This window comes from Macaca mulatta, chromosome 1 (genome assembly GCF_049350105.2).
Source record: "Macaca mulatta isolate MMU2019108-1 chromosome 1, T2T-MMU8v2.0, whole genome shotgun sequence".
Classification (NCBI taxonomy): domain Eukaryota; kingdom Metazoa; phylum Chordata; class Mammalia; order Primates; family Cercopithecidae; genus Macaca; species Macaca mulatta.
Genome location: NC_133406.1, coordinates 85,892,735 through 85,920,000, shown reverse-complemented (window position 1 = coordinate 85,920,000; position 27,266 = coordinate 85,892,735). Strand labels below are relative to the sequence as shown.

The 27,266-nt window shown below is 60.4% G+C and overlaps 3 protein-coding genes across 7 annotated transcripts in view; all 3 read right to left on the bottom strand.

Annotated features, from left to right (window-relative positions):
• Window positions 1-546, bottom strand: part of IBA57 (iron-sulfur cluster assembly factor IBA57) — a 10,013-nt gene extending 9,467 nt beyond the window's left edge. The window contains exon 1 of one of the 2 annotated variants that reach the window (XM_001083460.5): window positions 191-546. In XM_001083460.5, the coding sequence (XP_001083460.1) occupies window positions 191-531 (341 nt within the window). In that variant the 5' untranslated portion in view covers window positions 532-546. The other variant, XM_015114634.3, reaches the window with a different exon arrangement.
• Window positions 547-6,530: 5,984 nt separating this feature from the next.
• On the bottom strand, window positions 6,531-16,333 carry GJC2 (gap junction protein gamma 2). The gene is made up of 2 exons (XM_001083576.5): window positions 16,255-16,333; window positions 6,531-8,638 (listed from the first exon to the last, which is right to left on the bottom strand). Exon 2 carries the CDS (start codon window positions 8,617-8,619, stop codon window positions 7,294-7,296), a length of 1,326 nt encoding a protein of 441 aa, XP_001083576.3. The 5' UTR covers window positions 8,620-8,638; window positions 16,255-16,333; the 3' UTR covers window positions 6,531-7,293.
• Window positions 16,334-17,353: 1,020 nt separating this feature from the next.
• Window positions 17,354-25,400, bottom strand: GUK1 (guanylate kinase 1). Of its 4 annotated transcripts, none has more exons than XM_078004749.1 (9): window positions 25,279-25,341; window positions 21,545-24,515; window positions 20,670-20,783; window positions 20,225-20,266; window positions 19,362-19,458; window positions 18,756-18,894; window positions 18,601-18,685; window positions 17,845-17,930; window positions 17,354-17,636 (listed from the first exon to the last, which is right to left on the bottom strand). In XM_078004749.1, the coding sequence occupies exons 3-9, from the start codon at window positions 20,779-20,781 to the stop codon at window positions 17,604-17,606; spliced, it is 594 nt and encodes a 197-aa protein (XP_077860875.1). In that variant the 5' UTR covers window positions 20,782-20,783; window positions 21,545-24,515; window positions 25,279-25,341; the 3' UTR covers window positions 17,354-17,603.
• Window positions 25,401-27,266: the final 1,866 nt, after the last annotated feature.

The following is a 27,266-nucleotide window of genomic DNA, read 5'->3' as shown; positions in this document are numbered from 1 at the left end:
TTGGGTGCCCGACCCTGAGTGCCAGTCGCTGGCCCACCCGCCCTTGAACTTCCACCCCATCCCGGCCCTCCCCAGGTGCCCACCTCCCACGCCTTCTGCAGGCCCCGGGCGCCCGCCTTTCCCCTGGGTGCCGGTCCCTGGCCACTCCCCTGGGTGCCCGCCCCCTAGCGCCCTCCTAACACGCGCTCACCCGTACAAGATAACGTCATAGAGCGTCCGGCCCTGCACGTTCAGGAAGTGGGCGTAGCCCGCGCGCGCAAGAGGCGGGGCCCCCCCGGCCGCGGGACCCGGAAGCGGCAGTTCATTGGTCAGCAGCCCTAGCAGGAAGGGCGCCGCGTCGGGGCCGCGCACGCGCAGCAGGGTGCGCCCATCCAGCCGGAAGCAGGCCCAGGTCGCTGCGGCCGTTGGGTCGCCACCAGGACTGCGGAAGCTGTGGGCCAGGCGGCACCTTGGGGCCGCGCGCAGCCACCGGCGCCAGGCCGGGCCGCCGCGCCCCGGAGCCGCGCCTCGAAGCAGCGCCGCGGCAGCCATCTTGGACAAGAGTGCGGCAGCGGGAAGGGCCCACGGAAGCAGGAGGGGCGGGTGCCACAGCGGCCCCTGGCGGTGGCCGCCGGAGGGAGGCGGGAAGGGGCGGGCGCAGAGTGCGTGCGTGAGGGGTGAACGAAACGTGCGTGCTTGAGGGGAGGAGCAGTGCGAGTCGGGGCCAACAGAGCGTGCGTGCGTGAGGAGCAGGTCCGCCCGGGCTGGAAGGGGCGGGCGGGACGAGCGTGCATGCTGGGTGGGTGGGGCATGCGTGGGGGGCGGAGCACCGTGCGCGGGGTGTGTTTCGGGGCGGGGGCTCGACCTATCCGTCAGCACGTAGGCTCCACCCTCGGCAGGTAACGAGATTTCTGCCCACCTCTTAAGCGCCTTCTTGTGTCCTATTCGGGGCATGCCTCGCTTTCACCCACCCGTGTCGGGCACCGCCACCCATCTCGAGAACCTCTTCATCCTCCCAACCTGAAACTCCCTGTTAAACACCCACTTCCCAGCCCCATTGTACCCTCTGGTTCCATGAGCATGCCTCCTCTAGGGACTTTACAGGAGTAGAATCCTACGGGATTTGTCCTTTGCGACGGCTTATTTAACTCAGCATAGTATTCTCAAAGTCCATCCACGGTCTAGCATGTGTCAGCTTTTTTTTTTTTTTTTTTTTTTTTTTGTGAAGACAGGGTCTTGGTTACGTTGCCCAGGCTGGTCTCAAGCTCCGGAACTCAAGCAATCCTCCCGCCTCAGCTTCTTGAGTAACTGGAACTACAGGCGCGAGCCACCAGGCCAGCTAATTTTTGTATTTTTTTGTAGAAATGGTCTCCCCATGTTGTCCAGGCTGGTCTTGAACTCCTGGGCTCAAGTGATTCACTGGCTTCGGCCTCCCAAAATGCTGGGATTACAGGCGTGAGCTACTGTGCTTGGCCACTTTCTCTTTTTATAAGGGTACCTACTAGTTTGCCAGCTGTCCACGTGTGATTGTTGTGTCATTTTTTCTTCTTTATTTGCTGGACAATTGGGGCATCAGCTGCAGGTGGCAGGAGGCTCCATCCCCAAGTGACTCCACGGATAAGGACAGGCACCATCCAGCCCACAACCCCTCCACACCCCTAATCAATGCGACATGACGAGACACAATCACAGCTTCCAATCACATCCTTGGTAACTTCTGCTTTTTTCAGGCCAGGGTCACCCCCGTCATGTGTCTATAGTCCTCTTTAGTGCAGGACTCCAAGCTCCCACGGAGCCCAACCTGTCCTGCAGGACGTCCTTCCGATGATTCTTGTCTTCTCTTCACAGCTGAACTCACAGAGGACAATTTAGGCAGGAACCGCACACTGCTATGACATATCCACCCCACTGTGCTTTCTTGAGGAGTGATGTCCCATGCCCCCGCTGAGCAGCCCTGTACAGTGGCCACTTTCCCTGGTAGTAAGTGATGCATCTACAAGGTGGCCCCAGCAGCCTTCAGCCCTAGAGTCTGCCCTAGTCCAAGCCATCCCCGTCTTTCTGGCCTCCATGGGCCTGTGCACCATGTTGCATTCCTCTCTCCATAGTCCTCAACTCAAAGCACCAAAGAAACCTTACTCAATGTGTCTTTATGGTGCAGAGTCCCGGCAAGCAGAGGTCTTTGTGTAGCTGTTGAATAAAAAAAAGTCCTCGTGATGCATAGTAACATCAGTGAGGAAGACTGCACCAAGGCGCATCATGTGGTGTGGGGCCCTGCCTGGCAGCCTTGGTGGAGATGGAGCTCAACCCCAATACAGCAGGGAAGGGGGTGGAGAAGCCGAGGAGCAGCGTGGGGTCAGTGGGTGGGAATGACTAAGGAGACATCAGGGCTGAGGGGTCTGGCTAAACCCACCTCACAGGGTCCTTGCTCTAGGCAGGCAGGGTGATCAGACGTCACCAGGGGATGGTGGAGGATGAGGGACCCAATCAGATGTCATGGAGGGTGAGATATCCAGGGTGTGGTGTTCTGGCTAAACTGATTCAGTAGGGCTCTTACTAAAACTGGATTTTCCAAGCAAGTGCCCACACATGGGCCTAGGAGAAGGTTCCGGATCCTGGCCGGAGTTTGGCCAAGCAGAGAATCCCTGCCATAGCTCCCTGCCGTGTCCCGAGGGCCTGGCCAGCACCCAGCATGCCTTAGGGGCTCAGGTGACATTGAGCAGTCAGCGAATTCCCGCAGGCCCTGGTCATGGCCACGGAGGCCCTGCCGTTAGTCCACTCCCTTCACTGCAGCCTCCTCGTCCCTGGAGCTCCTACTTGCCCTTCTGAACCCTCCTCACAGCATCCCCACCTGCCCCAAGCCCTGTGAGGCCCTGGATCCCTGCCTGCCCAACCAGGCGAGGGTCAGGGCATGGTGAGGGGCCTGGAGAGAATCAGCCGGGTCCCCCAAGGTCCCTGGGCCTCAGTCCCCCGCCAGCCGCCAGCTTCCTGACTGAGATAGGCCAGGCCTAGAATGTGCTCCCTAGCCACTGGCTGTAGCCACCACCCCTTCCTCTGTCGGAGCCTGGCGTTCCTGAGGGTGACCCGGTATCCCCCCGCCCCCCGCCCCGGGCAGCCCCATATGGACAGAGCGGAAGGCAGGCAGGATGAAACCTGGAGCAGGGGGTGGCGCGGACAACACTCACAGGCGGGGGTCGAATTCCTCTAGCCTCACGTCAGCCTGGTCCTCAGCCAGAGGAGGAATTTGCTTCCACCCCTGCACAGGCAGCAGGAAAGGTGTGTGGCAACCTGGTGCCCCAGGCCAGGCCCAGTGGCTTCCAATCCGTCCTGCCTAGGCCCCTCACCACAAAGAAGCCGCCACCACCATCAGGGGCTCCTTCAGTTCAAATGGACTCAAAGGAAACAAAAGAGAGCTTTCAGCTCCAGAATCCCAGGGGCCACTTTCCAGTGCCAGAGCCATGTGAGGCCATAGCTCCAGGCCACCTCCAAGAAGCCTTCCTGGACCCTCTACGCCAGCCTGGCCAGCCACCGGGGCTGCTGTTCCCCTTATCAGCAGGCAGGGGACTGGGGCCTGGCACCAGGGGGAGGAAACCCCACCCCTGTCCTGGCTTCAGGGACCAGGCTGCAGCTGGGGCCAGGGGAGTGAGAACTGGAAAATGTCTGGGCATAGGGGTGGCAGCCCTTGCTTCCCAGGTACTGTGGGGGTCGGGGGAAGGTGGTTTCCTGTTATTCTCGCCTCAGGGCTTCCTCCCTTCCTAGAGGAAGGAGAGCGCCACTGCCCTATTCTGGGGGAGTCTCTGAGCAGCTGGCCCCTCACCCCACTATGCACACCCATGAGCAGCCGAGAGTTTTGGCTGAGGTTGTGGAAACGGATGGAGGTGAGACGTGGAGTCCCATCCCGCCAGCCTGCTCCAGCACCGCCTGCTCTGGCTCTGTCCTGCTGTGTATATGGCTGGGCCCACCAGTGACTGGCCCCCCTGCCAACCTGCCCTAGAGCTCAGAAGATGAAGGACAGAGGAGGGAGGGGGACTGTGGTATCAGCAGTGCCAGGCTCAGCTCATCACCATCGTGGCCACCCCAGGTGGCTGGGGAAACCAAGGCATGGGTTTTCTAAAAGTGACTGATAAGCGCCAGGAGTGTGGGATGGGTTTAGCCTTTGGGGGTCTGCAGACTGGAGCAACTTAGATACCACGTCCCGCTGTAGTGGGAGACGCCAGCCCTGCTTGGTGGTGTGGGGCTCAGGCATGACATTGTGGGAATGTCCAGATTATCAAGGACTTGGTCTTAGAGGGAGGACTAGCAGATGGCGTGGAGGCTGGGGCTTGCACAGCCTTTCCTGGCTAAGGCCATGCTGCTGGGAGAGTGTAGTAACAGAGCCTAAGCCCACCAGCAGATGCTCACAAACCTGACATGGCCCACCTACCCCCAAGTCTCCAAGAAGGGAGGTCTGTCCCCAGGGTCCCGTCTCCCCTTCTCTTGTGACAATCCAGCTTCCCAGGGGGCATATACCCTCTAATACCAGCAGAATTGTCCCCTCAAAACTCCTGTGTTGAACTCCTAACCTCCAAGAACTTTAGAATGTGGCTATAATTGGAGACAAAGCCTTTAAAGAGATGATTAAGTTAAAATGAGTTCATTGGGGTGGGTCCTAATCCACGGTGGCTGGTGTCCTTAAAAGAAGAGAAGATTAGGACACAGATGCACACAGAGGGACAGCCGTGTGAGAACACAGCGGGGAGATGGCATCCATGGGCCAAGGAGGAAGGCTGCAGGAGGAACCAGGCTTGCCCACACCTTAATCTTGGCCTTCCCTTCTAGGACTGTGAGATAATCAGTGTCTGTTGTTTAAGGCACCCAGTGCATGGTGTGGTGTTATGGCAGTCCCAACAGGCACACTCTCCAGGTTAGAGATCATTTCCAGTTTCCCTCAAAGCTGGGGTGCCCTTTGAACAGCTCTGGCTGAGGGATGTGTACTAGCCAGGGTTCTCCAAAGAAACAAAACCACAGGAAATATAGACATAGATACTATATACTATTTTTATATCTATATTTAGATATATAGCCAAAGACTAAAGTTTCCCAAAGAAGAAGCAGTTCTGCCTCCAGTCCACCTGTGATGGCTAATTTTATTTACTTTGAGACAGGGTCTTGCTGTGTTGCCCAGGCTGGAGTGCAGTGGTGCAATCACAGCTCACTGCAACCTCTACCTCCCTAGCTCAAGTGATCCTCCCACCCCAGCCTCCTGAGTAGCTGGGATCACAGGTGCACACCACCACGCCCAGCTGCTTTTTAATTTTTTGTAGACATGGGGACTGTGTTGCTCAGGCTGGTTTTGAACTCCTGGGCTCAAGTGATGCTCCCACCTCAGCCTCCCAAGGTGCCGGGATTACAGATGTGAGACAGTTCCTGGCCTGTGATGGTTCATTTTATGTGTCTATTTGACTGGGCCACAGGGTTCCCAGATATGGGGTCACACATTATTCTAGGTATGTCTGGGCATTTCCAGATGACACTAAGATTTGAATAGATGGGCTGAGGAAAGCAGATTGGCCTCCCAATGTGGGTGGCCTCATCTGATCAGGCAAAGGCCTGAACAGAACAAAAGGTGGAGGAAGGGTGAGCCATGCACAGTTGCCCAGCATGGCTGGACACCATGGCCCCCCACCACAGGGACCTGGCCTCCCCCGTGACGGCACCACCAGCAGCACAGCCCCAAACCCTTCCTGTCTTGGAGAGGCTCCTGGTGTGTCCCCACTGGAGTGGACACCTGTTGGGGATGGTGTTTGCTTTTCTTCCCTGAGGCTGCACTTTCAGCATTGCTGCCCGTGGCTCCATGAGTCGGGGCTCACCTGGGGCCAGAGGTCCGCCAGGCAAGCCCCAGAAAGGAGAGGGACGCAGTTTGCAGTTGGCATCTGCCTGGAGTCGGGCTTAGGTGAGACTCAGGGCTCAGCCCGGGCTTGAGTCTTGGCTGGGGGACAACACGGAGAGAGGGGTATGCAGCCCAGGAGGCGCAGCCAGCCAGGCTGCACCAGGCCTAAGGGAGGCTGGGGGATAGCCAGTCACCTGGAGTGTGCTCCAGGGGCTAATGAGCCCCCTGGCCCCTCGCCAAAGCCACCCCTGCAGGCTCTGGCCGATGTCCTGGTCATGACCGGGCCTGAGACGGCCACCCTCCATCCACTGAGCTGCGGCCCAACCTGAGGCTCTGAGTGTGTTCTTTCTTTCTCACCATCAGTGCACTCCACCCAGTCCCACCCACCCCTGCCCCCGGCACGCTGCCTGGCACTGAGCAGGCCCCGAGTGTTGTCTGACAAGCTACAGGGGCTCGCCTGTGACCATACTCCCCTGCCTGTCCCTGGGGAGGGGTCTCTTCTCCCAGCCAGCCTGGAGCTAAGCCATGTCTCCCCATGTGGTAGCCATGCATACACACCCATGCATACACACATAAGCATACACCCAGACATGCACACAATGCACATACGTGTGCATGCGGTCACACACATAGCCACATGTACACATGCATACACATGCACATGCATACACATGCACACACAAGGTTATAAACAAGTTAGTTTTATTTTACTCCCTTTCTTCTTGAGGCTGGGTCTGAATTAGGGAGGAGGGCAGACAGCCACAGACAGGAACCCCAGAGCCCCATTCCCGCAGCATGGAGCCCCCAGGCCCTGACCACCACCCGTTGGGTCCAAGATGCAGGGCATGGTCAACATCTTTGCAGAACTTCAAGTCTCCCAGAGGAAGGGAAGGCTGGCATCGCAGAAGCTCAAAGAGGGTGTGGTCCTGTCCACCCCTGGCTCCCAGCTCCCAGTCTGTCTCAATTTGGGGCTGGGAGGGGAGGGCTGAAGGAGCCCCGTTCCTTGTTCAACAGAGCCCTCCCTCTTGCAGGGAATGGGGATACACACCCCCGCACTCCCACCAACTGATGCCCATACCAGGCACCCTAGGGCCTCCATGGCTTGCTGCAGGGAAGCTCAAAGGGAAGAGCTGGCATCCCAGAGGATGTATTCCAGCTCAGGACAGGGGTGGAATCAATGCCCCAGCCCCCCCTGGGGTTCAGACCACAGCAGAGGGCCCTTCCTGGCTCCTAGACCCTCTCTCCAACCCACCTTGGCCCCAGTAGTGAGCAAGCCAGAGCACTCCTCTGCCGCTTTCAGCCCCTTCCCTGAGCAGCCTGGCTGCCCCTCTGGGCAGAGTCTGCCTGAGACCTCCTGCTAAGGAGAAGGCTGAGGAGAAGGGGTCGCGGATTTCCACCGGAGCCCCCCAACCCTCCTACTCCCTGGCCCAGCTCGCAAGCCAGCGCCCTCAGATCCACACGGTGGTCTTCCCGTCCCTGCTGCTGGCACTGCCCTTCTCGGAGCCAGCCCTGGGCTTGGCTCCTGGCCGCTCGTGGGTGCCAGGCCGGCCCTGCTCCCCGACGGTGCCCGCAGAGGTAGCACTGCCCGTCCCGGACGTGGGGGCGCCTGCCCTGAGGGGCCCCCGGGAGGCCGCAGGGAGGCCGACACACGGCGAACTGTCCCGGTCGCGGTCCCCAGCTGCTGCCCCGTCGCGCAGCGCCTGCAGGGCCAGGTTTGCCAGGTTCTGGTCGTGCGCCCGAGCGCGCTCGGTCGCCCGCACTACCAGGCTGTAGTCGGGCGGGCAGGCCAAGCCAGCGGCAGCGGCAGGGAAGGCGCAGGGCGGGGGCCGCGGCGCGGGGGCGGGGGCGGGGGCTGAGGCCGGGGGGCCGCGACGGCCGCGCACAGCGTCCTGCGCGCTGCCCAAGCCCAGGTGGGCCATCTCGCAGAGGTTGAGGAGTAGGCACAGGCAGCTGACCACGTACATAACCAGGAGGAAGACCGTCTTCTCAGTAGGGCGCGACACGAAGCAGTCCACCACATGCGGGCAGGGCTGGCGGCTGCAGGGAAAGAACGGCCGCACCTCAAAGCCGTACAGCAGGTACTGGCCCACCAGGAAGGCCACCTCGAAAGCTGCCCTGGCCACCAGCTGGGCCACGTACACGCGCATCAGGCCCTCCCGCTGGATGCGCCTCCGCCCATCGTGTTGCCCGGCCGTGCCCGGGGTCCCCGTCGCCTTGCTGTCAGCGCCGGCCCCCTTAGTGCACGCCTCCTCCGCACCGGCTTCCTCCGCTTCCTCGCCGGCGCCTTCGGCTGCTCCAGTCTCCTCCTCCTCCTCCTCCTCTCCCAGGCCCAGCATGGGCTCCTCCTCGCCCAGGTCGGCGGGCTCAGGCCAGCCCGCGTGCGGGGGCGGCAGGTGGGCTCGGGGCGCGCGGCGGGGCCCCGGGCGGCGGCGGAGGGCGCGGCGCCGCTCCTGCTCAGACGCACGGGCCAGGCGGTGCACGGCGTAGCCCAGGTACATGACCGAGGGCGTGGAGATGACCACGATCTGGAAGACCCAGAAGCGCACGTGCGACAGGGGCGCGAAGGCGTCGTAGCAGACATTGTCGCAGCCTGGCTGCCGCGTGTTGCAGGTGAACTTGGCCTGCTCGTCCGAGTAGATGGCCTCGCCGCCCACAGCCGTCAGCACTATGCGGAAGACCACCAGCACCGTGAGCCACACCTTACCCACGAAGGTGGAGTGGTTGTGGATCTCCTCCAGCAGCCGCGTCAAGAAGCTCCAGCTCATGTTGGTCATAGGGGCGGGCGGGCGGGTCCTGTGGGGCGGAGTGGGGGTCAGCCAGGGGCCCGCACTTAGGAGCCCGCGGCGCTCAGAGCTCAGAGCTGGGGCTCCAGGCTTGCCTTGCGGCTGGCCCCTCTGCTTACACAGCCGATGACGTAGAGCTTGCCACCTTAAACGGAAGTGGAAGCCCCCACCTGATCCGCCCCTGCTTGTGCAGATGCAGGGCCCCAGCTGGGTGAGCTGCCTTCAGGAGGCAGATGGGGACACTGAGGCAAGCACTACTCAAATGTGGGGACTGGTGGTCTCAGTGTCTGCTGCACCCATGACCACCAGCCCAGCCCCAGCCGCATCCAGGTTGTTGGAGAGGGTCCCACAGTTTCAGCATCCGAAGGGTCTCCCCAGCCTGCCTAGCTACTCAATCCCTCCTGGCCCCTCCAGCTCCCTAGACCCCAAGACCCTGCAGCCCCATCAGCCTTCAGTCCTTCACAGCCCCCCGTGCCTGCCCCACCATCAGATCCCAGACCCCAAAGTGCCACCAGTCCACAATCCCCATAGCCCCTCGGCCGCCAGAGGCCCTGCTCAGCCTCCCTCCACACCCAGGACAGGGGTCATCAGGGTCCCTCCGCCTCCGCAAAATCCTCCATCCTCCCTCCAGCCCCCGGCTGGTCCCACTGCCCTTTTCAGGTGCCCAGGGTTCCAGGGCTCCGCCCGCCCAATCTAGGTTCCTGGTCCTCCATGATCTCAACCCAGACCGTCCCCAGCTGGGGTCAAGATGAAGCCAGGCGTCCGTCCAGGAGGGACGGTGTCCAGCGAGGTTATAGACCCAGTAATGCAAGGCCACACTCAGCACCTGCGACCCTCAGAGACAGCTATGCCACAGGCCAGCCAAGCCCAAGGTGGGCAAGTGCCCCCAGGAGAGGGCTGTGCAGCAGGGACTGTGCTCCAAGGAGGGAGAGCTCCTACAGCTCCCCTGCCCACCCTCTCCTGGCGGTTTCCCTGGGGCCAGTACCTGCTCCTGGGTCGCTGGGGCAGGAGACCCCTTAGCTCCCTCTGCCTCTGGCCCTCTCCCTGTACCTGGACTGGGAGGCAGCGGTGGCAGGTGTGGGACCAGCAGCAGTCGCTGGTGAGGCTCCCAGCCTCTTTATGCAGCTGAGGCCTCCCCACCCGGGGCAGGAAGAGGGGGCAGTCAGGGTTCCTGGGGAAGTGGCCCTGCTTCCTCACATCTGTGCAGTACCCCTCAGAGCCACACACATTCACATGTGCACACACACTCAGATACATATCCACAGACACATGTACACATGCACACACGTGCATATGCATGAACATGCACAATGCATATGCAGATACACATGCACACACACATGCATACACGTACACATGCACAGATACACATGCAAACAGGGTCAATGCAAATACAGATGTGTATGTGCAAACTATCACCAGTGTACATCCACAGACATGCCTGTTTGCACTCACATGCAGACACACATGCATGAAAAAACAGTGCCACATACACACTTGTGCATATGCACACACATGCAGACATATGTATGCACAACCACATACACATATATGCACACACATGCAAACAGACCCGTGCACTCACACACACATGTGATCAGGCACACGCATATGCACAGGCTGGCACACTCCAGCCCTGGGGCCACCTCCCCTATCCCCCTGGCTCTGGTAGGCAGGGCCCCCCTCCCTCCCCGCCTGACCCATCACAGCAGGCTGAGGCCCACTGATTCCAGCCCGACAGGAACCTGAGACAGAGCAGGCTCAAAGGAGAGATGGGGCAGGAGGCCTTCGGTGCCAGGGCCGGCCTGCCCAGCTGTGTGGGGGCAATATTGAACAAATAGCTCTCTGGGGGCAGCCTGCAGTGATGGTGCCTGCCATTGCCCATGGTGTGAGCACTCTCATTGTGGCTGACTGCCGAGCGGCTTCCTTGATTCAGCTGAGGAAATGGAGCCATCGGCTAGCTCTGGTGACCACCGTGGCTCGGCCCTGGGCTGATGTGCCCTGGTGTCTGAGAGCTGGCGCTTCGCTCTGGGGTGCTGTGTCACTTGCACCCACATAGTGGTCCTGGGAATAGCCTGGAAGAACCCAGGTCCTGGTCTGAGGGCCACACCTATGGGGACTCCCAGATCCACACCTCCAGCCTGCAATTCTCTCCGGGGCCTCCTTCTACCCCCAACATGAGCACTCAGATGCCCAGCAGGCACAGCCAGTGCCAGAGGGCCACACCCAAATGCCACTCTGCCCTGCAGAACAGCTTCTCCACCCCAGCCAATCCTGAGACTGGCTCCCCCGGCCCCGCCTGCAGGGCCTCAGGCACTTCACTCCTTGCCTGCAAGCCTGGGGAGCATTAGGACACCCACCCAGCAGGCCTCCTGCCCCGCCCCTGACTCCTAACCAGAGCAAATGCCGCGGCCTTGCCTGCCCCAGTGCCAGGTCCCCTGCCCCCACTCCACACCTGGCTCCAGATATCCCCTCGTGTGCTCTGCCCACGGCTCCCACACTGGCTGGAGCCCACTCCCACCAGGAGCCTTTGCTGCCTGGCCCCGCCACACACACATGCACAGGCGCACACACACAGGTTCAGCCCTTCCCTGAGGCTGTCGCTGTGTCACGGCCTTCCACACTGCTGGTGACTATTCCATGTGATCACAGCTGGAGACCGCAAGGTGTCTCACAGAGATGTGGGCAGTTTTATAGAAAATATAGATGTGTGAATGCACCTGGGTTCAGACACACACCTTTGCTCTGGCGCCTGCAAAGGCCTCAATGCAAAAACACCCTAGGAGCAAGAACCTACCTGGGGCCCAGGCCTTGGTTCCTACCTCCACTCCCAATCACGGGAATCAGGAACCCCTAGTGGGGGACTGGCAGACCCTAGGGCTGGGGCTGCGAAAGTACAGGGAAGCCTGGAGTAAACTGTAGTGTCAAGAGAGGAAGTCAGTGCAAGCAGCACCTGCATGTACAGCGCCCAGTGCCTGAGACTGGATCCCTCTAAGCAGTGAAAGAAATCAAGTAGTCTTGTGTTACAGATTACAGACTGACATAGATTAGAAGCCAAGGTACCTGACTGAATGTATAACCAAATGGGGGACAGGAGACAGCTCCCCTGTGCACAATCAATCCAAAGCAGCCATGTGGACACCCTGTACTGGAGGGGAGCGTGACCCCCAGCCCTACCTGTGGGCTGCACCTGGTAACCTGGCTTCAGAGGGTGTGGGAGGGAAAGGGGGAGAACGCCTCTGCAGCACGCATCCTACACCAACCCTGGCCAGGCAGCCAAGGTGCCATCACAAGCATCGTGGATGGTGTGGATGCTTCACAGCATCTCGTGGGAAGGTTACATCAACTCCATGGTCTTCCTCTCAAAATCCATCCCCCTGAGGACTCATAAGGAAACATGAGGCTGAAAGGGATCCCACCCAAGGGGCATCCTACAGAACATCTGGCCAGTGTTCATCCAGACAGTGAGGACATCCCATACAAGGAGACCCAGGAGGCTGCTGCAACCAAGAGGAGCCCAGGAAGACACGGTGACTGATGCCATGTAGGATCCACGGTGGGGCAGAAAAGGAGCCTGAGGGGAGAGGCAAGGACATCTGCATACAGCAAGGACCTCAGTTAACCCCAGCTCATCAATACTGGTCCATTCATTATGAGGAGCATGTCACGCTAATGCAAGACGTCAGCAACGGGGAAACTGGGTGTGGAGTCTATAAGAAGTCTGCACTATCCTCACAACATTTCTGCAAATCTTTTTTTTTTTTTTTTTTTTTGAGACGGAGTCTCACTCTGTCTCCCAGGCTGGAGTGCAGTGGCATGATCTCAGCTCACTGCAAGCTCCGCCTCCCAGGTTCACGCCATTCTCCTGCCTCAGCCTCCCGAGTAGCTGGGACTACAGGCGCCCACCACCACGCCCAGCTAATTTTTTGAAGTTTTTTAGTAAAGACAGGGTTTCACCGTGTTAGCCAGGATGGTCTCCATCTCCTGACCTCGTGATCCGCCCGCCTCGGCCTTCCAAAGCTCTGGGATTACAGGCGTGAGCCACCACGCCCGGCCATTTCTGTAAATCTTACTGAGCTCAAGCAATTCTCCCACCTTGGCCTCCTGAGTAGCTGGGACTACAGGCACATGCCACCATGCTGGCAATTTTTATTTATTTATTTTAAGAAATGTGCTCTTAATACAAAAATTAGCCAGGCATGGTGGTGCACTTGTAGTTCCAGCTACTCGGGAAGCTTAGGTGGGAGAATCGCTTGAACCCAGGAAGGGAAGATAGCAGTGACCCGAGATCACACCACTGCACTCAAGCCTGGGTGACAGAGCGAGACCCTATCTCCTTTTTTTTTTTTGATGGTAGCCCCCTACCCTGATGCCCAGAGCTCAGCTCTGTGGTGGCAGCTCCCGTACCTGTCCTCCATGTCCCTGCCTGAGCCCCCAGCTGCCTGTCCTGGACAGCCCAGGCCCTGGGATAGTGCTGCAGAATGAGGTTGTCAGCAGGGGTTTGGTGGAGGCCCTCAGGAGGAGAGGGGAGGGGTGCTGGCCTCCAGGGAGCCAGGCCCGGGATTTGTAGACTATGTGCACACAAATCCAAGAGATCTTACCCCAAAGCTACACCTCCAGGGTGCCCAGAATGAGGATTGGTGGGGAGGGGCTTCAGCTTGGTCAAAGAGCTGGAAGCACCCTTGGGCTTCAAAGTCTGGGAGGAGGGAGCTGCTGGGGTTAGTAATGTATGTCAGGGAGAGGTAGGGGGGTGGCCACAGGAGGCCAGGAGCCAGGACGCTGCCTGGCCCAGGTCTCGGAGTAGTAAGGCAGGGTCAGCCCCAGGGAAGGCTGTGGGAAGTAGAGGAGGATGTGGGCATTGGTGGAGGGCCGGGGGCTCACAGGGTTCTCATACTGGGGACCAGGGTCTCATGGGGGCTCGCTACTAGGCCAGGGTGTAAAAGGGGGCCTCACAGTGGGGACGGTCTCACCCTGGTGCCATCAGGGACTCACAGGAAGGGCTTCAAAGGGTGTGCGGCAAGAGCCAAGGGGCTCACCATGGGGGCTCACAGTGGGGGCCACCTCTGGGAAGGGTTTCAGGGCAAGCAGGCCCAAGTCGAGGCCACCTGTCTGCAAACCTGGCTGGGCCAGCTCTGACCAGTGTCCTGGTGTCCTGGCACCTCAGGACACCAGTCAGAGCCGGACCTCCTCCCCCATCAACCTCCTGCTCATCCTGGGTCTGAATGAGGGTCCTGGGACACAGAGGAACAAGCCCCGCCCTGCCAGGTCTGTAGCACAGGGTCAGGGGCCCAGGTATTTCATTCCATCTGCAGACCCTCCCAGGGCAGGCCACGAAGCACGGGTGTTTTCTGCAGTTTAGGGCAGCCACCAGACAGGTACCCACGCACACAGTTCACCAGGTGGGACCCTGGGGCAGGCTCCTCCCCTCCCTGAAAATGATGGGACCCCAGCGCATGGCAGGCACTGTGCTGTCGATTGTCCACTCAGTCCAAAGCAGATTCCCAGTCCCACTTCCCTGGGGCTCCTGCAGGCACAGTCCCCTCCTACCCCTGCACTCCACTGCGGGGCCCTGTGTGGGGACGGTCCTCACTCAGGGGGGGTACAGCGCTCACCCACCCTCAGACCTCAATTTCTCCTCACCCCCAACAGGCCGTAGCCCCCTACCCTGATGCCCAGAGCTCAGCTCTGTGGTGGCAGCTCCCGTACCTGTCCTCCATGTCCCTGCCTGAGCCCCCAGCTGCCTGTCCTGGACAGCCCAGGCCCTGGGATGGTCAGCCCCAAGTGCACCCTCAGTCATGCTCCTCTGGATGCCCTGGTCCAGAGGGAGGTGCAGAGCTCGGCCCCCCAGGACCCAAGCCCCAGGCCTGGAACCCTCCCTCCACACCCACTCTGCCCCAGCAGCTCCGTGGCCAGCCTCACTGTCCTGCCTGTGCAGCTTGTAGGCCCACTGGCTGTGGGCACCAGCCATCCTCATGCATTCTTCACATGTACACACAGTGCACGCTCCTCCCTCCAACCCTCCACACATAAGCAGTGCACACTCCCACATGTACACTGCTGCCCGAGCTCAACATAGAGCTGGGCTCACACACTCACTCTCACACATAGCCATGAACCCTCCCTATTCAGACTCAGCCTCACCACACGCCTCCTTCAGGGAGTTCCCCCCAGGCCCAGGAACGCAAGGTGCCCCCACCAAGACCCCAAGTGCCTGCCCACATCATGGCTCCCCTCACATGGCCTGCCACAGCTCCTAAACTGACCAGATCCCCAGGAGCCCAAGAGCACGGGTATGGTGCTCAGGAATGCCAGGGGAGTGAGGGAACACTGAGGAACATGGTGTGGGGGTATGAGTCTGTGGGGTCCCCAGCCCCTGCCAGGGCCGTGCACAGGTGCAGCTGGTGAGGCAACATCCAGGCTGGTGCCTCCTCCCCCATGGAGCCCTCTTCCCCCTCGGGTTGTTGGCAATTGACACTGTCAATGTGTGGGCCCTCCTGCAGCCCGTTCTCAAGTCCCCTCCCTCGGGGTCCCAAGCAGGTACAGAGCTGTCAGGCCCAGAAGTGAGGGGCTGTTCCTCCCCTGGAGGTGGACCAAGGGGTCAAGTTAGGCCTGGGTCAGGCTGGGAGTGTGTCATCACTGCAGTTTGGACAGCTCCCCCCGGCCAGCCTCCTGGGCTGTTGCAGGCCTGGAGCTGACCACACATCCTCCAGAAATGGAGCCCTGGGGGGTATGCATGGTGGGAGTGAGGGGGTGATGCTTACCCCAGCCTCCTAAGCCTGTCCCTGCTCTCCACCTGCTCCCCTCAGGGTCCACGAACCCGTCTCTTCCCTCCTGAATGCCCAGCAGCCAGGAATCCTGGGCTCACTGCCATCCAGCTCTGGGATGGGGGCCCCCATGCCTGGGCTGTGGCCTCCCTGTGCATCAGCCCTGGGGTGCTCCACCCTCCCCGCGGGATGCGGGCCTCCCACTCCTCAGCCATGCTGCCCCTTCCTTGCACTGAGGGCCTGCTCCAGCACCCCAGGGGGGGCCTCCACCCAGTTAATCACAGCACTGACGAGCACTGGGGATGGCTCCTTGACCACAGGGTCTGCTGCGCTTCAGGCCTAGGCTGGGCCCCAGTGCAAGCTTATTGGCTTGTGGTCTTCTATGAAGGAGACTGAGCAGGGCCCCAGGTCTGTCTGTGCAAGGGGCAGGCCAGCCCCCTCATGTCCAGGTGGCCGCTGAGGGTAGGAGAGTGGGCCTGGACACAATGCAGCTGGCTGGTGTTTCAGAGGCCAGCCCTACCGCTGCCTGAGGGGCCCCAGCTGCTGGGGGAGGTACTGAAGGCAGCCCCCTCCCACTTGCCAGCTGTCCCAGAGCAGACCCCGCAAGTTGGTGCCCATCCTGCGGTGAAGGCAGCTGGGCCTGAAGGACACAGACACGGAGCCGGGGGCCACCCCACCATCTGCGTGGAGCAGCGGAGCCCAAGAGAGGGTGGCAGGCGCAAGGAGTGCACCCTCCTGGGGCTGGTCCTTAGGAAGCCCTCCCTCCTTCAGGGACTCAAGGACAGGAGCACAGGATGAGGCTGTCTCCTGGGGCAACAGCCTCCAGCCCCATGAGGTACATACATGGACCCCAGCACCCTACCTTTTCCAGGCCAGAAAATTCCAGTCTCCCTCAGACCCCTTCCACCTGCTTGGATGCTGGTCCTCCCCGAGGGTGTGTGGCCGAGCCAGGGCCACCTCTCGCCACCAAGCACAATGGGGGCTGGAGGAGGGGCCCTCAAGGGCCCCATTGTTCCCCCCTCAGCCTCAGGGTCTGAATCCCTGATTGTCCTGGGGGGCAGGGCAGCGGGCAGGGCTTTCCAGGCCCAAGCAGGTCAGAGGCCAGCCCCAGCCTCCGAAGCTCAGTCCACCTGTCCTGGAGCAAGCCTCTGGGGGCTGCCCAGGCCCTCCCCTGCCCTCCTCTCCCCTCCCCTCCCCTCCCCTGCCCTGCCCAGCCGCCTGGGCGGCTCTGGACTGTATCCTCCGGAGGCCCCAGTCTGGGCTCTGGGCGGGGACTCTGCTCCCCGCCCCCATTTCCGGCCGGGCGCCCTGCCTGCCTCCCTCTCTCCCACCCATCTGTCTGCACCCCACCCCAGAAGCACCTCACCTAGGATCAGAACAGGGCTGGGGCTGACCCTAGGGGTGGCCGGCAGCACCACCCTGTGCCGCCTTAGACAGGCAGGCTGGGGGAGCACAGGGGAAGGAGGGAGGTGGCCTGACCACAGGCTCCCCACACACAACACACAGCCCCTAGGGCCGCGAGGGGAGGGGCATCTCCCTCAAGGAATCCCCCATGCCTTGAGGTCTAGAACCTCCAGCTGTCAGAGCTCAGGGGCCTCTCCTGGAAGCTCTGGCCCATGCCAGATCCATAGGAGCTTGGGCACCAAGAGGCAGCCCTCAGGGCCCACCCCTGCAGCCTCAGGCTGCCCGGTGCAGCCGCTGCCTGCTCTCCACTTGCTGGCCCACCAGGCGGGTTGAGACCAGCCTTGCCACCTTCCCTGGCTGCCAGTCAAGCATGATGCTGCCTTGGGGTGGCAGCCAGGAGCCGACAGGCAGCAGATGCCTAGGCAAAGGCCACCTGGTGGTCCTCCTTGGGGCTGGTGGTTAGGGTGGGCTGCTGGAGCTCGGGGCCTGATCAGGATGGGGCCCGATCAGGATGGGGCTCCACCAACCTCGGGGCCACGTTCCACTCATTTATGGACTTTCTAATCCAACAGTTATTTTATTAGGATATCAGCCCCGGGTCCAGCATGAGAGATAGGGACAGGGGACAGCCCAGTGGGGCTGGGTTGGGGGTCACCCCAGGATGTTCCAACCACAGGGGCAGCATCCCCTCCACTCCATGTGCTGGCCAAGGGCACAGAGCTGCCGTTATCACCTGCCAAGGGGGTGGCTCAGTGCTGCTGCCCTGGTCCTGTATGGGCCTGGGGTGCCGAGAACAGAGAGCAAGCCTCAGGCGCCGGTCCTTTGAGCTTTCTTGATTTCCTGCCAGTGAGGAAGAAAGAGAGTTGGGAGGGCTGGTATCCAGGAAGGGCTGGGCTTCCTGCTCTCCCTCCACAGTGGACCTTGGTGTCTCATGCCAGTGCTTGGGTAAGACTGTCCCATCTGACCTCAGTGGCTTCCTGGACAACAAAGGCCTGGCCCCAAGGCCTCCCCTTGGGCCTTGCCCAGGTAGGCACAAGAATGGGCCCACCTCAGAGAGCGCCTCCTTCAGCTCCGCGTAGGCCTGGTCCAGACTGTCGTTGATGATGACCACATCAAAAAGGCCGGGCTCCTTGCCTGTGGGTGGGGCCTGGGGTCAGGGCACAGTGAGCCCATGCAGCCCCACCCCAAGTCCCACACGACCCCCAGAACAGCCCACTGGCTTGCGGCTGTCCTCGCTGTGGCTGTGTGACAGCTTTCCAGCCCAGCTGGGCCTGTGCAGGGTAGGGAAGGGCCGCCCCCTGGGATTCAGTCCTCAGGTACCCCTCCTGCTCTCTCTGGAGCCCCAAACCTTAGGTCTGGACACCAGCACCCATCAGGACTCTGGTTAGGGGTTGCAGTGTCCTCTATACACACAGCAGAACATTAAATGCCCTCTTCCTGTGGGCTGCAGTCAGACCCAGAGGGGAAGTGACAGCTGTAAGAGGATGTACATGACACCCCCGGGGCTAGAAGGTAGGGGACATCTCATGGGACCCTGGGTGATGGGGGGTCTGGGGGCCCTCACGGAGACTCTAGGTAACAGAAGGAAATCTGAGAACCCTCAATGAGACCCTTGGTGACTGGGGTGAGTTCTGGGGACACTCACAGGGACTCTAGGTGTTGGGAGGTAGTTGGGAGGTCTGAGGACCCTCACAGGGACTCCGGATGTCAGAAGGTCTGGGGACCCACAGGGTCCCTGGTGCCAAAGGTCTCAGAACCCGGACTCCCCTCCTGGCATGCCCTGGTAGTCCCACGGCACACTCACTGCTCTCCATGTCGGCCCGGGCAGCAGCCAGCCGCTTCGCCAGGCTCTCCTCCGTTTCAGTGTTGCGCTGCCGCAGCCGCTGCTCCTAAAAAGGGGGTGGCAGTCAGAGCCTGGCATGCCCTGACCCCCAGCCCCCAACCCTGCCCAGCACACACCAGCACATGCAGTGAGGGCGGCTGCACAGAGATGTAGATGGGCCGCAGATCGGTGGCCTTGATGTTCCGCACACCCTGCAGGTCCACGTCCAGCACGCAGATGCGGTTCATGGCCTGCACGGCCTGCACCGCCGCCTTGCTGGAGGCAGGTGCCAGGTCAGCAGGGGTGCCAGGGCTCTCCGAGGCCTACAGGAGCTTCAGGGACACCCAGGTCCTCCCAGGCCCAGCATTCTCCTCCCACAGCTAAGCCTAGGCCTGGCGTGAACCCAGCACCCCACAGCACCTCAAACCTGCTACCCCCACACCCTGCCCCACCTACAGGGAACACAGACCACCCACTCTCCAAGGTGCCTGTAGTAAGCACGAGGTGTCCTGTGTACCCTTCACCCTGCCAGGACAACGCATGGTGGCAGGACCGGGCCCAGTAGTCTCGTGAAAGAGCCACCACAGGGCCACAGACCTGGGAGCCTGGCCCTGGGCCACAACCTGGCCACATTCATAACCATGGGGCGGGTGGTGTGGATGGCGGGCAGGCAGCAGGTACTACCTGAACCCCTGCCGCCCACAGCAATCCCGGGAGCCCACCCGCACCCACGCGTGGCCCACCTCGTGCCATACAGGTTCCCTGAGAACTCGGCATGCTCAATGAAGTCACCGGCTGCTATGTCACGCTGCATCACCTCCCTGGTTACAAAGTAGTAATCTGGGGAAGAGGAGAGGCAGTCCAGAGGGCAGACTGGACCTGCACCAGGGCTTCCAGGGCCAGCCGCCCCCAACCCAGGCATGCTTGCAGGCCCCTCCTACGCCCACGACTGCTTCGGTCAGATCCTTGCCAGGCAGGAGACGTCTGAGGACCCCTCAAGTGCTGCCAAGTGCTTGAGCCAGACACCATTTCTCACACTGTCCTCACTGATGGAGATACGAGACTGGGTTCCAGCGGGGGAGTTGGGAGTTGGTGGTGGGGGGAGTGGGGACTGGAGATCAACAGGTGCTGGGGGAAGGTGGTGGGGGAACTGGTGACCATCAGGTTACAGAGGGGATGATGTGGTGGGGTGACTGGAGACCACTGGGTTGCACATTACGGGGCAGGGGTGCTGTTGGGAAGGGGGTCCCTTGTCTTGAATCAGGCAGGCAGAGTAGCCCTTTTTACCAGGACCCCAGAAGACAGCTCAAAAGTGCTGATAAGCCCAGGACAGGGCTGGGGACAGCAGCACTGTGGCCGCCTCCAGGGTGGGAGGAAGACAGCCCCAGGCCTTGGCCGGCCTCTCACACTGTACCCAAGGAAGGCGACACCGCACTGTGACACTGACACCCTGATTTAGCTCACTGGCTCTTGGAGGCAAGGACCCAGCTCACAGATGAGGGATCAATGGGGGCAGGAGATGGGCAGCACAGCGAACACAGCTGTAGGGCCCAGTAGCCCTGCTCACACTGGGGGTGCTCCAGCCACAGGGCCCCACCCCACTCACCTTTGCCATTCTCCTCGCCAGGCCTCGGGTTCCTTGTGGTATCTAGCAGAGAGACCTGTCACCCATCAGGGACTGCTCAGAGCGCACTGCCCCACCCAGCGTTCCCCTTGCAGTCCCGACAACACTTGAGCCCCAGGATGCAGGCAGCCAGTGGAGCACACAGCTGGGAAGGCGCAGGAGTCTACAAGGCGAGGGTTCTCCCAGAAAGAGACACTGCAGCCCAGTTATCAGCACTCAACAGACCCAGGGAAGGGAGACACAGGCACGCGGGACAGCAGGAGTGCAATAACCTCAGGTTCTGTGTGGTAGGACGTGGGCAAGAGTGCGGACAGTCTGCAGGGTGAGTGTGCCTGTTGGGTTCAGGCTCCTGGCCTGCTCACAGGCTGCTGGGACTACTCAGCAGCCTTGAGGTCTACGCATCCCCCCGCAAGAGCCCTGGACTCACGGGACACACTGAAGCCAAAGATGCCGCTGTGCTCCTGGAGCAGCCTCTTCAGCAGGGTGCTCTTCCCAGCTCCCGAAGGCCCACTCAGCACCACAGGCCTGGGGCCTGACATGCCTAGGGGTGAGAGAAGAGGCTGTGGATAGCAGTGTGGCCTCTGGCCCCCACCTGCTGAGCTGCCTCTGCCTTCATGGCAGGAAAGGGCTGACCCAGGGATGGAGACATTGGCCTGAGAGTCTCCTGAGAGCCTGGGTATTCTTCCCCCTGAGCTCTGTCACATTGGAAGGCCCGGCATGCACAGAGTGGCCCTCAGACCAGGATCTGGGCACACGGGAGACGAATGGAAAGCCAGCTGGGTTCTCGGCAGGGGAGCCCCCCACTGAAATCCACCACCACTGAACCCACTGACCCTGTCAGCCTCCCCAGGGGTCCCTGGTAAGCGATGCTGTCTACTCTGATCACACCCTACCCGGGAGCTACCGTCCCCACCTGGTGGAGTCACCTCCAAGCCCTCTGGGAGCCTGCCCTGAGACCCCCACCCCACCCAGGAGCCCAGCCATTTGCTCCCATGCATGATGCTGAGTGCTGGGCTGCTAGGTCTGGAATGGAAATGTCCCTGTCCCGCCTCTGTCCTCTGGCACCATACCCTGCAGATATGGCCTTGTCAAGATCTGCTGAATCTATGCCCATTCCAGGAACTTCTCATCGGACTTGGGACTCCTATCTGTGATGCTGGTAATGCCAAGAGGGGGTTGGAGGTCTCCCTCCCAGCCTCCAAGGGGACGGCAAACAGGATCCTAGCTTGGACACTTGTGGCAGGTGAGGGCCCGGGAGCTGGCCTTTGCTTGGTGGGAATCCTCCCCAGGAACAGCGCCTACCTGTTTGCTGGGGTGCAGCCTCTGTGGCCAGCCTGGGGCGGGTCTGTCTGCTGGACTGAGAGCTGAGGGTGCTGAGTCCCTAATCCCCACCACGCCTGCTTCTGGCCCCGCCCTTCTAAGCCAGAAATAAATCCCCAGGGGGCCTGGCCTTCGGCCCTTGCAGGGAAGCAGCCCTGTCCACCTGCTCTGCGGCTGTGCAGGAAGGAAAAGACGGCTCCAGCTCCTGTCCCAAGACCTGCACCTGCCCTGACCTCCCAGCCCACGTGAGCTGCACACAGGGCCAGGGCAGCGTCTTCGAGTTGGGGTGGAGAGCAGAGCTAAGGAGTGGTGCCATGCACTGCAGCTGTGTTCAGGGACCGGGGCAGAGGGAAGTGGACAGACCCCTGGCGACGCGCAAACCTTGGACACAACTCAGGCAAGGTGTGGATGGCCTCCTCCTGTTTGGGGCACAGCCGCCTGTGGGCAGACGAGCAGACAGCGGGAAGGACCTGAGGATGCCCTCCTAATCCCCAATTTAGGCCACCGAGGTAATCTCACAAATGCACCACGGCTGCAACTCCATCATGCACAGGGACACCCACCACACACATGCCACTCCCAAGCACAAAGGTATGCAGGATGTGTGCACAAACCTACCACAAACACACACACATGCATGCACACACAGCACACACATGCACACAAATGCATACACACTACACATATGTACCCACACAGGCACACATGCACACGCATACATGTCATTGATTGACCCCAGACCCCCAGTTAAAAAGACTCAGGAGGAAGGGAACTGCAGGGCACCCACCCAGAAGTCCATGTGCTCTCCGTAAGGAATAGACTCCTCCCTCCTTACTGCCTCTTCTGGGCTTTTTGTCACAAGCACATGTCGTTTTCATCTCAGCATGCCCTCCATGCCCTCCTGGCTCTCCCACCCACAGAACTTGCTCCTGCGCTTAGCACACCTCCTCTATGTGCCAGCCAACCATCAGCACGCACCATAGTGGCCAGGGTTCTTCATCCATTCAGCTTCTCCCAGTCAGTGAGCCCTGCAACCCCCACAGCCTGGTTCCCATAATACACTAGCTAGGAGCCCCCCAGAGTCTCCCACAATCAATGAGCCATGCCACTTGCATAAATTTCTGGAGCCCCTGCTTCTCGCCAGGGTAGAAGGGGTGCAGTTCTCAGGACACATCCAGCAATAGCTACACACCTACTTGAAGCATCACGATCACAGAAATTAAGACTTGATGATCTTATGGTGACTTTTCCAATATGAAGGAGAAAAAGTTAGGCTAGATCACGCGCTTCAAAGAACCCAATATGGGAGCACTACTCAGACGGTCCTGTGGGCTGGACCCCATGTGAGCTTCTGCCCTGTTGCTCCAGAGCTGGCCCTTCTTAAGGTCACTCCACCCTGCCAACCCACAGCCAGCATGGCACTGGTGGGCCCAACAGGGCTACCCCGAGGCTGGTCCTGCCCTGTTTCCCCCAGCCCCTGGCTCCAAGCTTTTCGGGTCTGAACCTAGATGGTACTACAAATTCACACGGAAGGAAACACAGCGGTGACCTCCACTGACCAGGCCTCCCCTCTTTCCTCCTGAGGGAGCACTAAGCTACCAAGGTGAGGCTGGACCCACAGGCAGAAGATACCAGTTCGCCCAGCTGCTGCCAGGCAGGGGTCCAGGCTCCAGCCTCGCCAAGGGCGTTGTCTGCGCAGCTGTGCCCACTCTCACCCAGCACAGGGCACGAGGCACACACGATACACCAATTGCCAAGAACTCTGGGCGGGCCAACACTCTGCTCTTCCTGGGTCCCGAGTTTGGCTCTGCCCAAGCGTGAGGGCACAATGAGCAGACTATTGGGGGCCCTGGCCAGCCAGAGAGTGCAGAGGGCAGACAGTGAGTGGATGCGGGCCTTGCAGAAGCACAGCCACACCACCACTGGAGACAAGGTGGGGGCACAGGATGCCTGCCTGCCTGCCTGGGGAGAGACCAGTGGCAGAGCGGACACCAAAGCCACCTTTCACGGAGCACAACCAAGGGAGAAAATTGTGGCCCAGGCCTCATGGCTCCTACAATCTTGGGGTGGAAATCACAGAACCTGACTTTGCCCTGACCAGAATACACATGCCAAAGGTGTCTTCCTGTGGGCAGAGAGAAGCATTCCAGCAAACAACATTCTGTGTTCTCCACTCTCACCAACCCACAGTCGCAAACCCCAGTCAGCTGCCTGGCAAGAAGCCACACAACCCACAACTGTAAGGACCTGCCAGGCACGTGGTCTCCACAGGAGCTCCGAGATGGAAGGTCTCCTGGGAGCCGCCAGCGCAGATCCACGTTCCGGAATGATCTCTGCCAGAACGCTCCCTGGACTGGGCTCCCATGCTGCCCCAGCAGCCGCTTTCCTGGAAAGGCACTAACTGCTCTGGCGGCAGAATCTCCTCCTTCCGGCTTCCAACCATCCTAAGGACTGAACAGAGTCACCACCTTGCCCTCTGCCCACTGTTCCAGGAGATGTTAATAGAGGGCTCGACCTTCTGAGAACCGAGAGAAGTCAGCCCCTGCCTGGCCTCTCGTAAGACACAATCCACTAGACGTGGGCCTGGGCTCTGGGCTGGGTCGGCTGGATGAAGGGGAGGTTGGTGGTCCAGGCGGCTGCTCTTGGATGCAGGGTCTCTGGGCACACATCCGGGTAGCACGCGTCCTAGCTTTCAGCAACCTCGTTTTAAATGGGACCACACCAGGAGCAGCCAGGGCGCTTTCGTTTTCACTTTCTTTCCCCCAGGGGGACAGGAACATTCCTTTACCTCCTGGGGAAACCGGGCCCTTCCAGAGCCACAGACGCGTGAAAACCCCAGCCCTTCACGATGCTGCGCGGCTGTGTTTGGGTCTGTCCATCAGAGAGAAAGAAAAACAGGCCGAGTCTTGCACAGGGTCCTCGACAGCAACCCCGGGCAAAGGGCAGAGCAAACCTGAGACAGGAAGGGGCCATGAGCTCAGGGAAGCAGAGCAGGACCCAGCCCGGGGTACCAGGACTGGCCTCTTTCAAGCAGAGGCGAAACCGAGGCCCACAACATGCAGGATGAAAATCAACTTTAAGGCACCTGCTTCCCACACCAGTCCTTACTGGGGCATACTTCTAAGGCGACGCTCAATAATGGCAGCTGGGCAGCTTCAAGAACCTCAACCCAGACTCTGGCCTTGGGAGAATCCAAACCCCAAATGCCACACTCATGCGTCGGGAGAAAGGTCTGCAGTTTCCCCAAGTCCCTATCTCTGCGCCGTGCCGCGGGGCAGGCAGAATCCTGGGAGCCCCGGAATAGCCAGCTCCATCCGCCCAGGACCCCCGGGTTTGCAGAGTAAGGTGGGAACCAGAGCGCACACCGCGCCGGGCCAGCGATAGGGACTCCCGGCTGCTGTCTTTGGCGGCGTGCCCAGCTGTCGGGAAGACACCGAGCGCTCCTACGCGCCAGAGGAGCAGCTCGACGCTGCGAGAACTGCCGGTCCGCTCAGCTCCTGAGGAGCGCCCCGCCCTCCGGGACAGGGGCTCCCCCACGTTGCCCGCCCGTCCGCCCTCCAGAGCTCCCCAGTTCTCAGGGTCCACAGTTGAACGTGTCACAGGGTGTCCGGCTAGAAGCAGATCCGGAGGCGGCGTGGACTGGGCGACCGCAAAGCGCAGGGGCCGCTGCCGCCTCGGCCGCGAGTCACCCTCGCGACTGTGCTCGTCGTACTCACCGTCCGGTGGGGCCCGGCCCAGGGCGGCCGCAGCCAGCCCGACCAGCGGGCGCCGCAGCATCTGGGCCCACCTCCTCCGCCCACTGAACCTACGTCACAGCCACGCACCGGCCCACCTCTGCACGCGCGAGAGACTGACGTCATGAGGCGCCTGCCCCGCCCATGTCTGACTCGTTCCTCCCCGCCTCTTAGGGAAGTACTTACCTCAGTGCCGCGCTGGCCCCGCCTCCACTTGCGCCGGCCTGTCGCCACCGCAGGGGCGTTCACCACACCGCCCTCCCAGCCAGCCTCCTCCCGCTTACGTCACAGCGCGGCGCCGGCCCGCCTCCTCACAGCGCGAATTAACGCCACGACCCGCCGGCCCCGCCCACGGTGTACTTGTCCCTCCCTGTCCTTCGGAGAAGTACCTCAGTGCAGCGCAGGCCGGGCTTTCATCTGCTACGTCACAGCGCTGCGCCAGCCCGCCTCCTCCGCCTTATGTCACAGCGCCGTTTTCGTCCTCCATCGACACTGCAGGGGCCTAACTAACCAACGACTCCGCCAACCCGTTCCAAGCCGGCCACTCTTCAAAAACCATTAATTGGGAAATGTGGCCGGGCGCGTGGCTTACCTCTGTGATCCGAGCTCTTTGGGAGGCCGAGGCGGGAGGATCGCGTGAGGCCAGAAGTTGAAGACCAGCCTGAGGATCATAGGGAAACCCCTTCTGTACAAAAAATTTAAAAAGTTTTTTTGTGCCTGTAGTCCTTGCTACTCGGGAGGCTGACGTGGGACAGTCGCTTGGGCCTGGGAAGTCGAGGCTGCAGTGAGCGGTGTTCGTGTCACTGCACTCCAGTCTGTGTGACAGATCGAGACCTTATTTTTTTCTTTTTTTCTTTTTTGAAACGGAGTTTCGCTTTTGTCACCCAGGCTGGAGTTCAATGGCGCCATCTCGGCTCACTGCAACCTCCGCCACCTAGATTCAAGCGATTCTCCTGCCTCAGCCTCCCGAGTAGCTGGGATTACAGGCGGCCGCCACCAGGCCCGGCTAATTTTTGTGTTTTTAGTAGAGACGGGGTTTCACCATGTTGGCCAGGCTGGTCTTGAACTCAACCTCAGGTGATCCACCAACCTTGACCTCCCAAAGTGCTGGGATTTCAAGTGTGAGCCACCACACCTGGCCATGGGACTCTATTTCTAAAAATTATTTTAAAGTTTATTTATTTTTTGTTTTTTTGCTTTTTTGAGACGGAGTCTCGCTCTGTCTCCCAGGCTGGAGTGCAGTGGCCGGATCTCAGCTCACTGCAAGCTCTGCCTCCCGGGTTTACGCTATTCTCCTGCCTCAGCCTCTCAAGTAGCTGGGACTACAGGCACCCGTCACCTCGCCCGGCTAGTTTTTTGTATTTTTTTAGTAGAGACGGGGTTTCACCGTGTTAGCCAGGATGGTCTCGATCTCCTGACCTCATGATCCGCCCATCTTGGCCTCCCAAAGTGCTGGGATTACAGGCTTGAGCCACAGCGCCCAGCCTATTTTAAATTTTAAAAAAAGTTTTATTGAAACTTTTTTTACAGGCTCACACCTGTAATGCCAGCACTTTGGGAGTCCGAGGCAGGCAGGTCACCTAAGGCCAGGAGTTTGGGACCAGCCTGGCCAACATGGTGAAACTCTGTGTGTACTAAAAATACAAGATCAGCTAGGTGTGGTGGTGTGCCCCTGTAATTCTAGCTACTGGGGAGGCTAAGGCAGGAGGATCACTTGAACCTGGGAGGTGGAGGTTGCAGTGAGCCGAGATGGAGCCATGGCACTGCAGCCTAGATGACAGAGTGAGACTCCGTCTCAAAAAAAAAAAAAAAAAAAAATTGAATGTGAACTGCAGGAGGGCAAGAAAAAAAGTAAAACTTTAAAAAATACAACTTTTAAAAAATATGTTGGGGCCAGGCTGTTGTACCATGGCTCATGCCTGCAGTCCCAGCACTCTTGGAGGCCAAGGCAGATGGATCACTTGCCCAGG

Coding starts and splice junctions, on each gene's coding strand:
- GJC2 (XM_001083576.5), bottom strand. CDS start 8,619: ATGACCAACATGAGCTGGAGCTTCTTGACGCGGCTGCTGGAGGAGATC.
- GUK1 (XM_078004749.1), bottom strand. CDS start 20,781: ATGTCAGGCCCCAGGCCTGTGGTGCTGAGTGGGCCTTCGGGAGCTGGG. Junction 20,267..20,669: donor CTTTGGCTTCAGTGTGTCCC/GTGAGTCCAGGG, acceptor TCTCTCTGCTAG/ATACCACAAGGAACCCGAGG. Junction 18,895..19,361: donor GGGAACCTGTATGGCACGAG/GTGGGCCACGCG, acceptor ACCTGCCTCCAG/CAAGGCGGCGGTGCAGGCCG.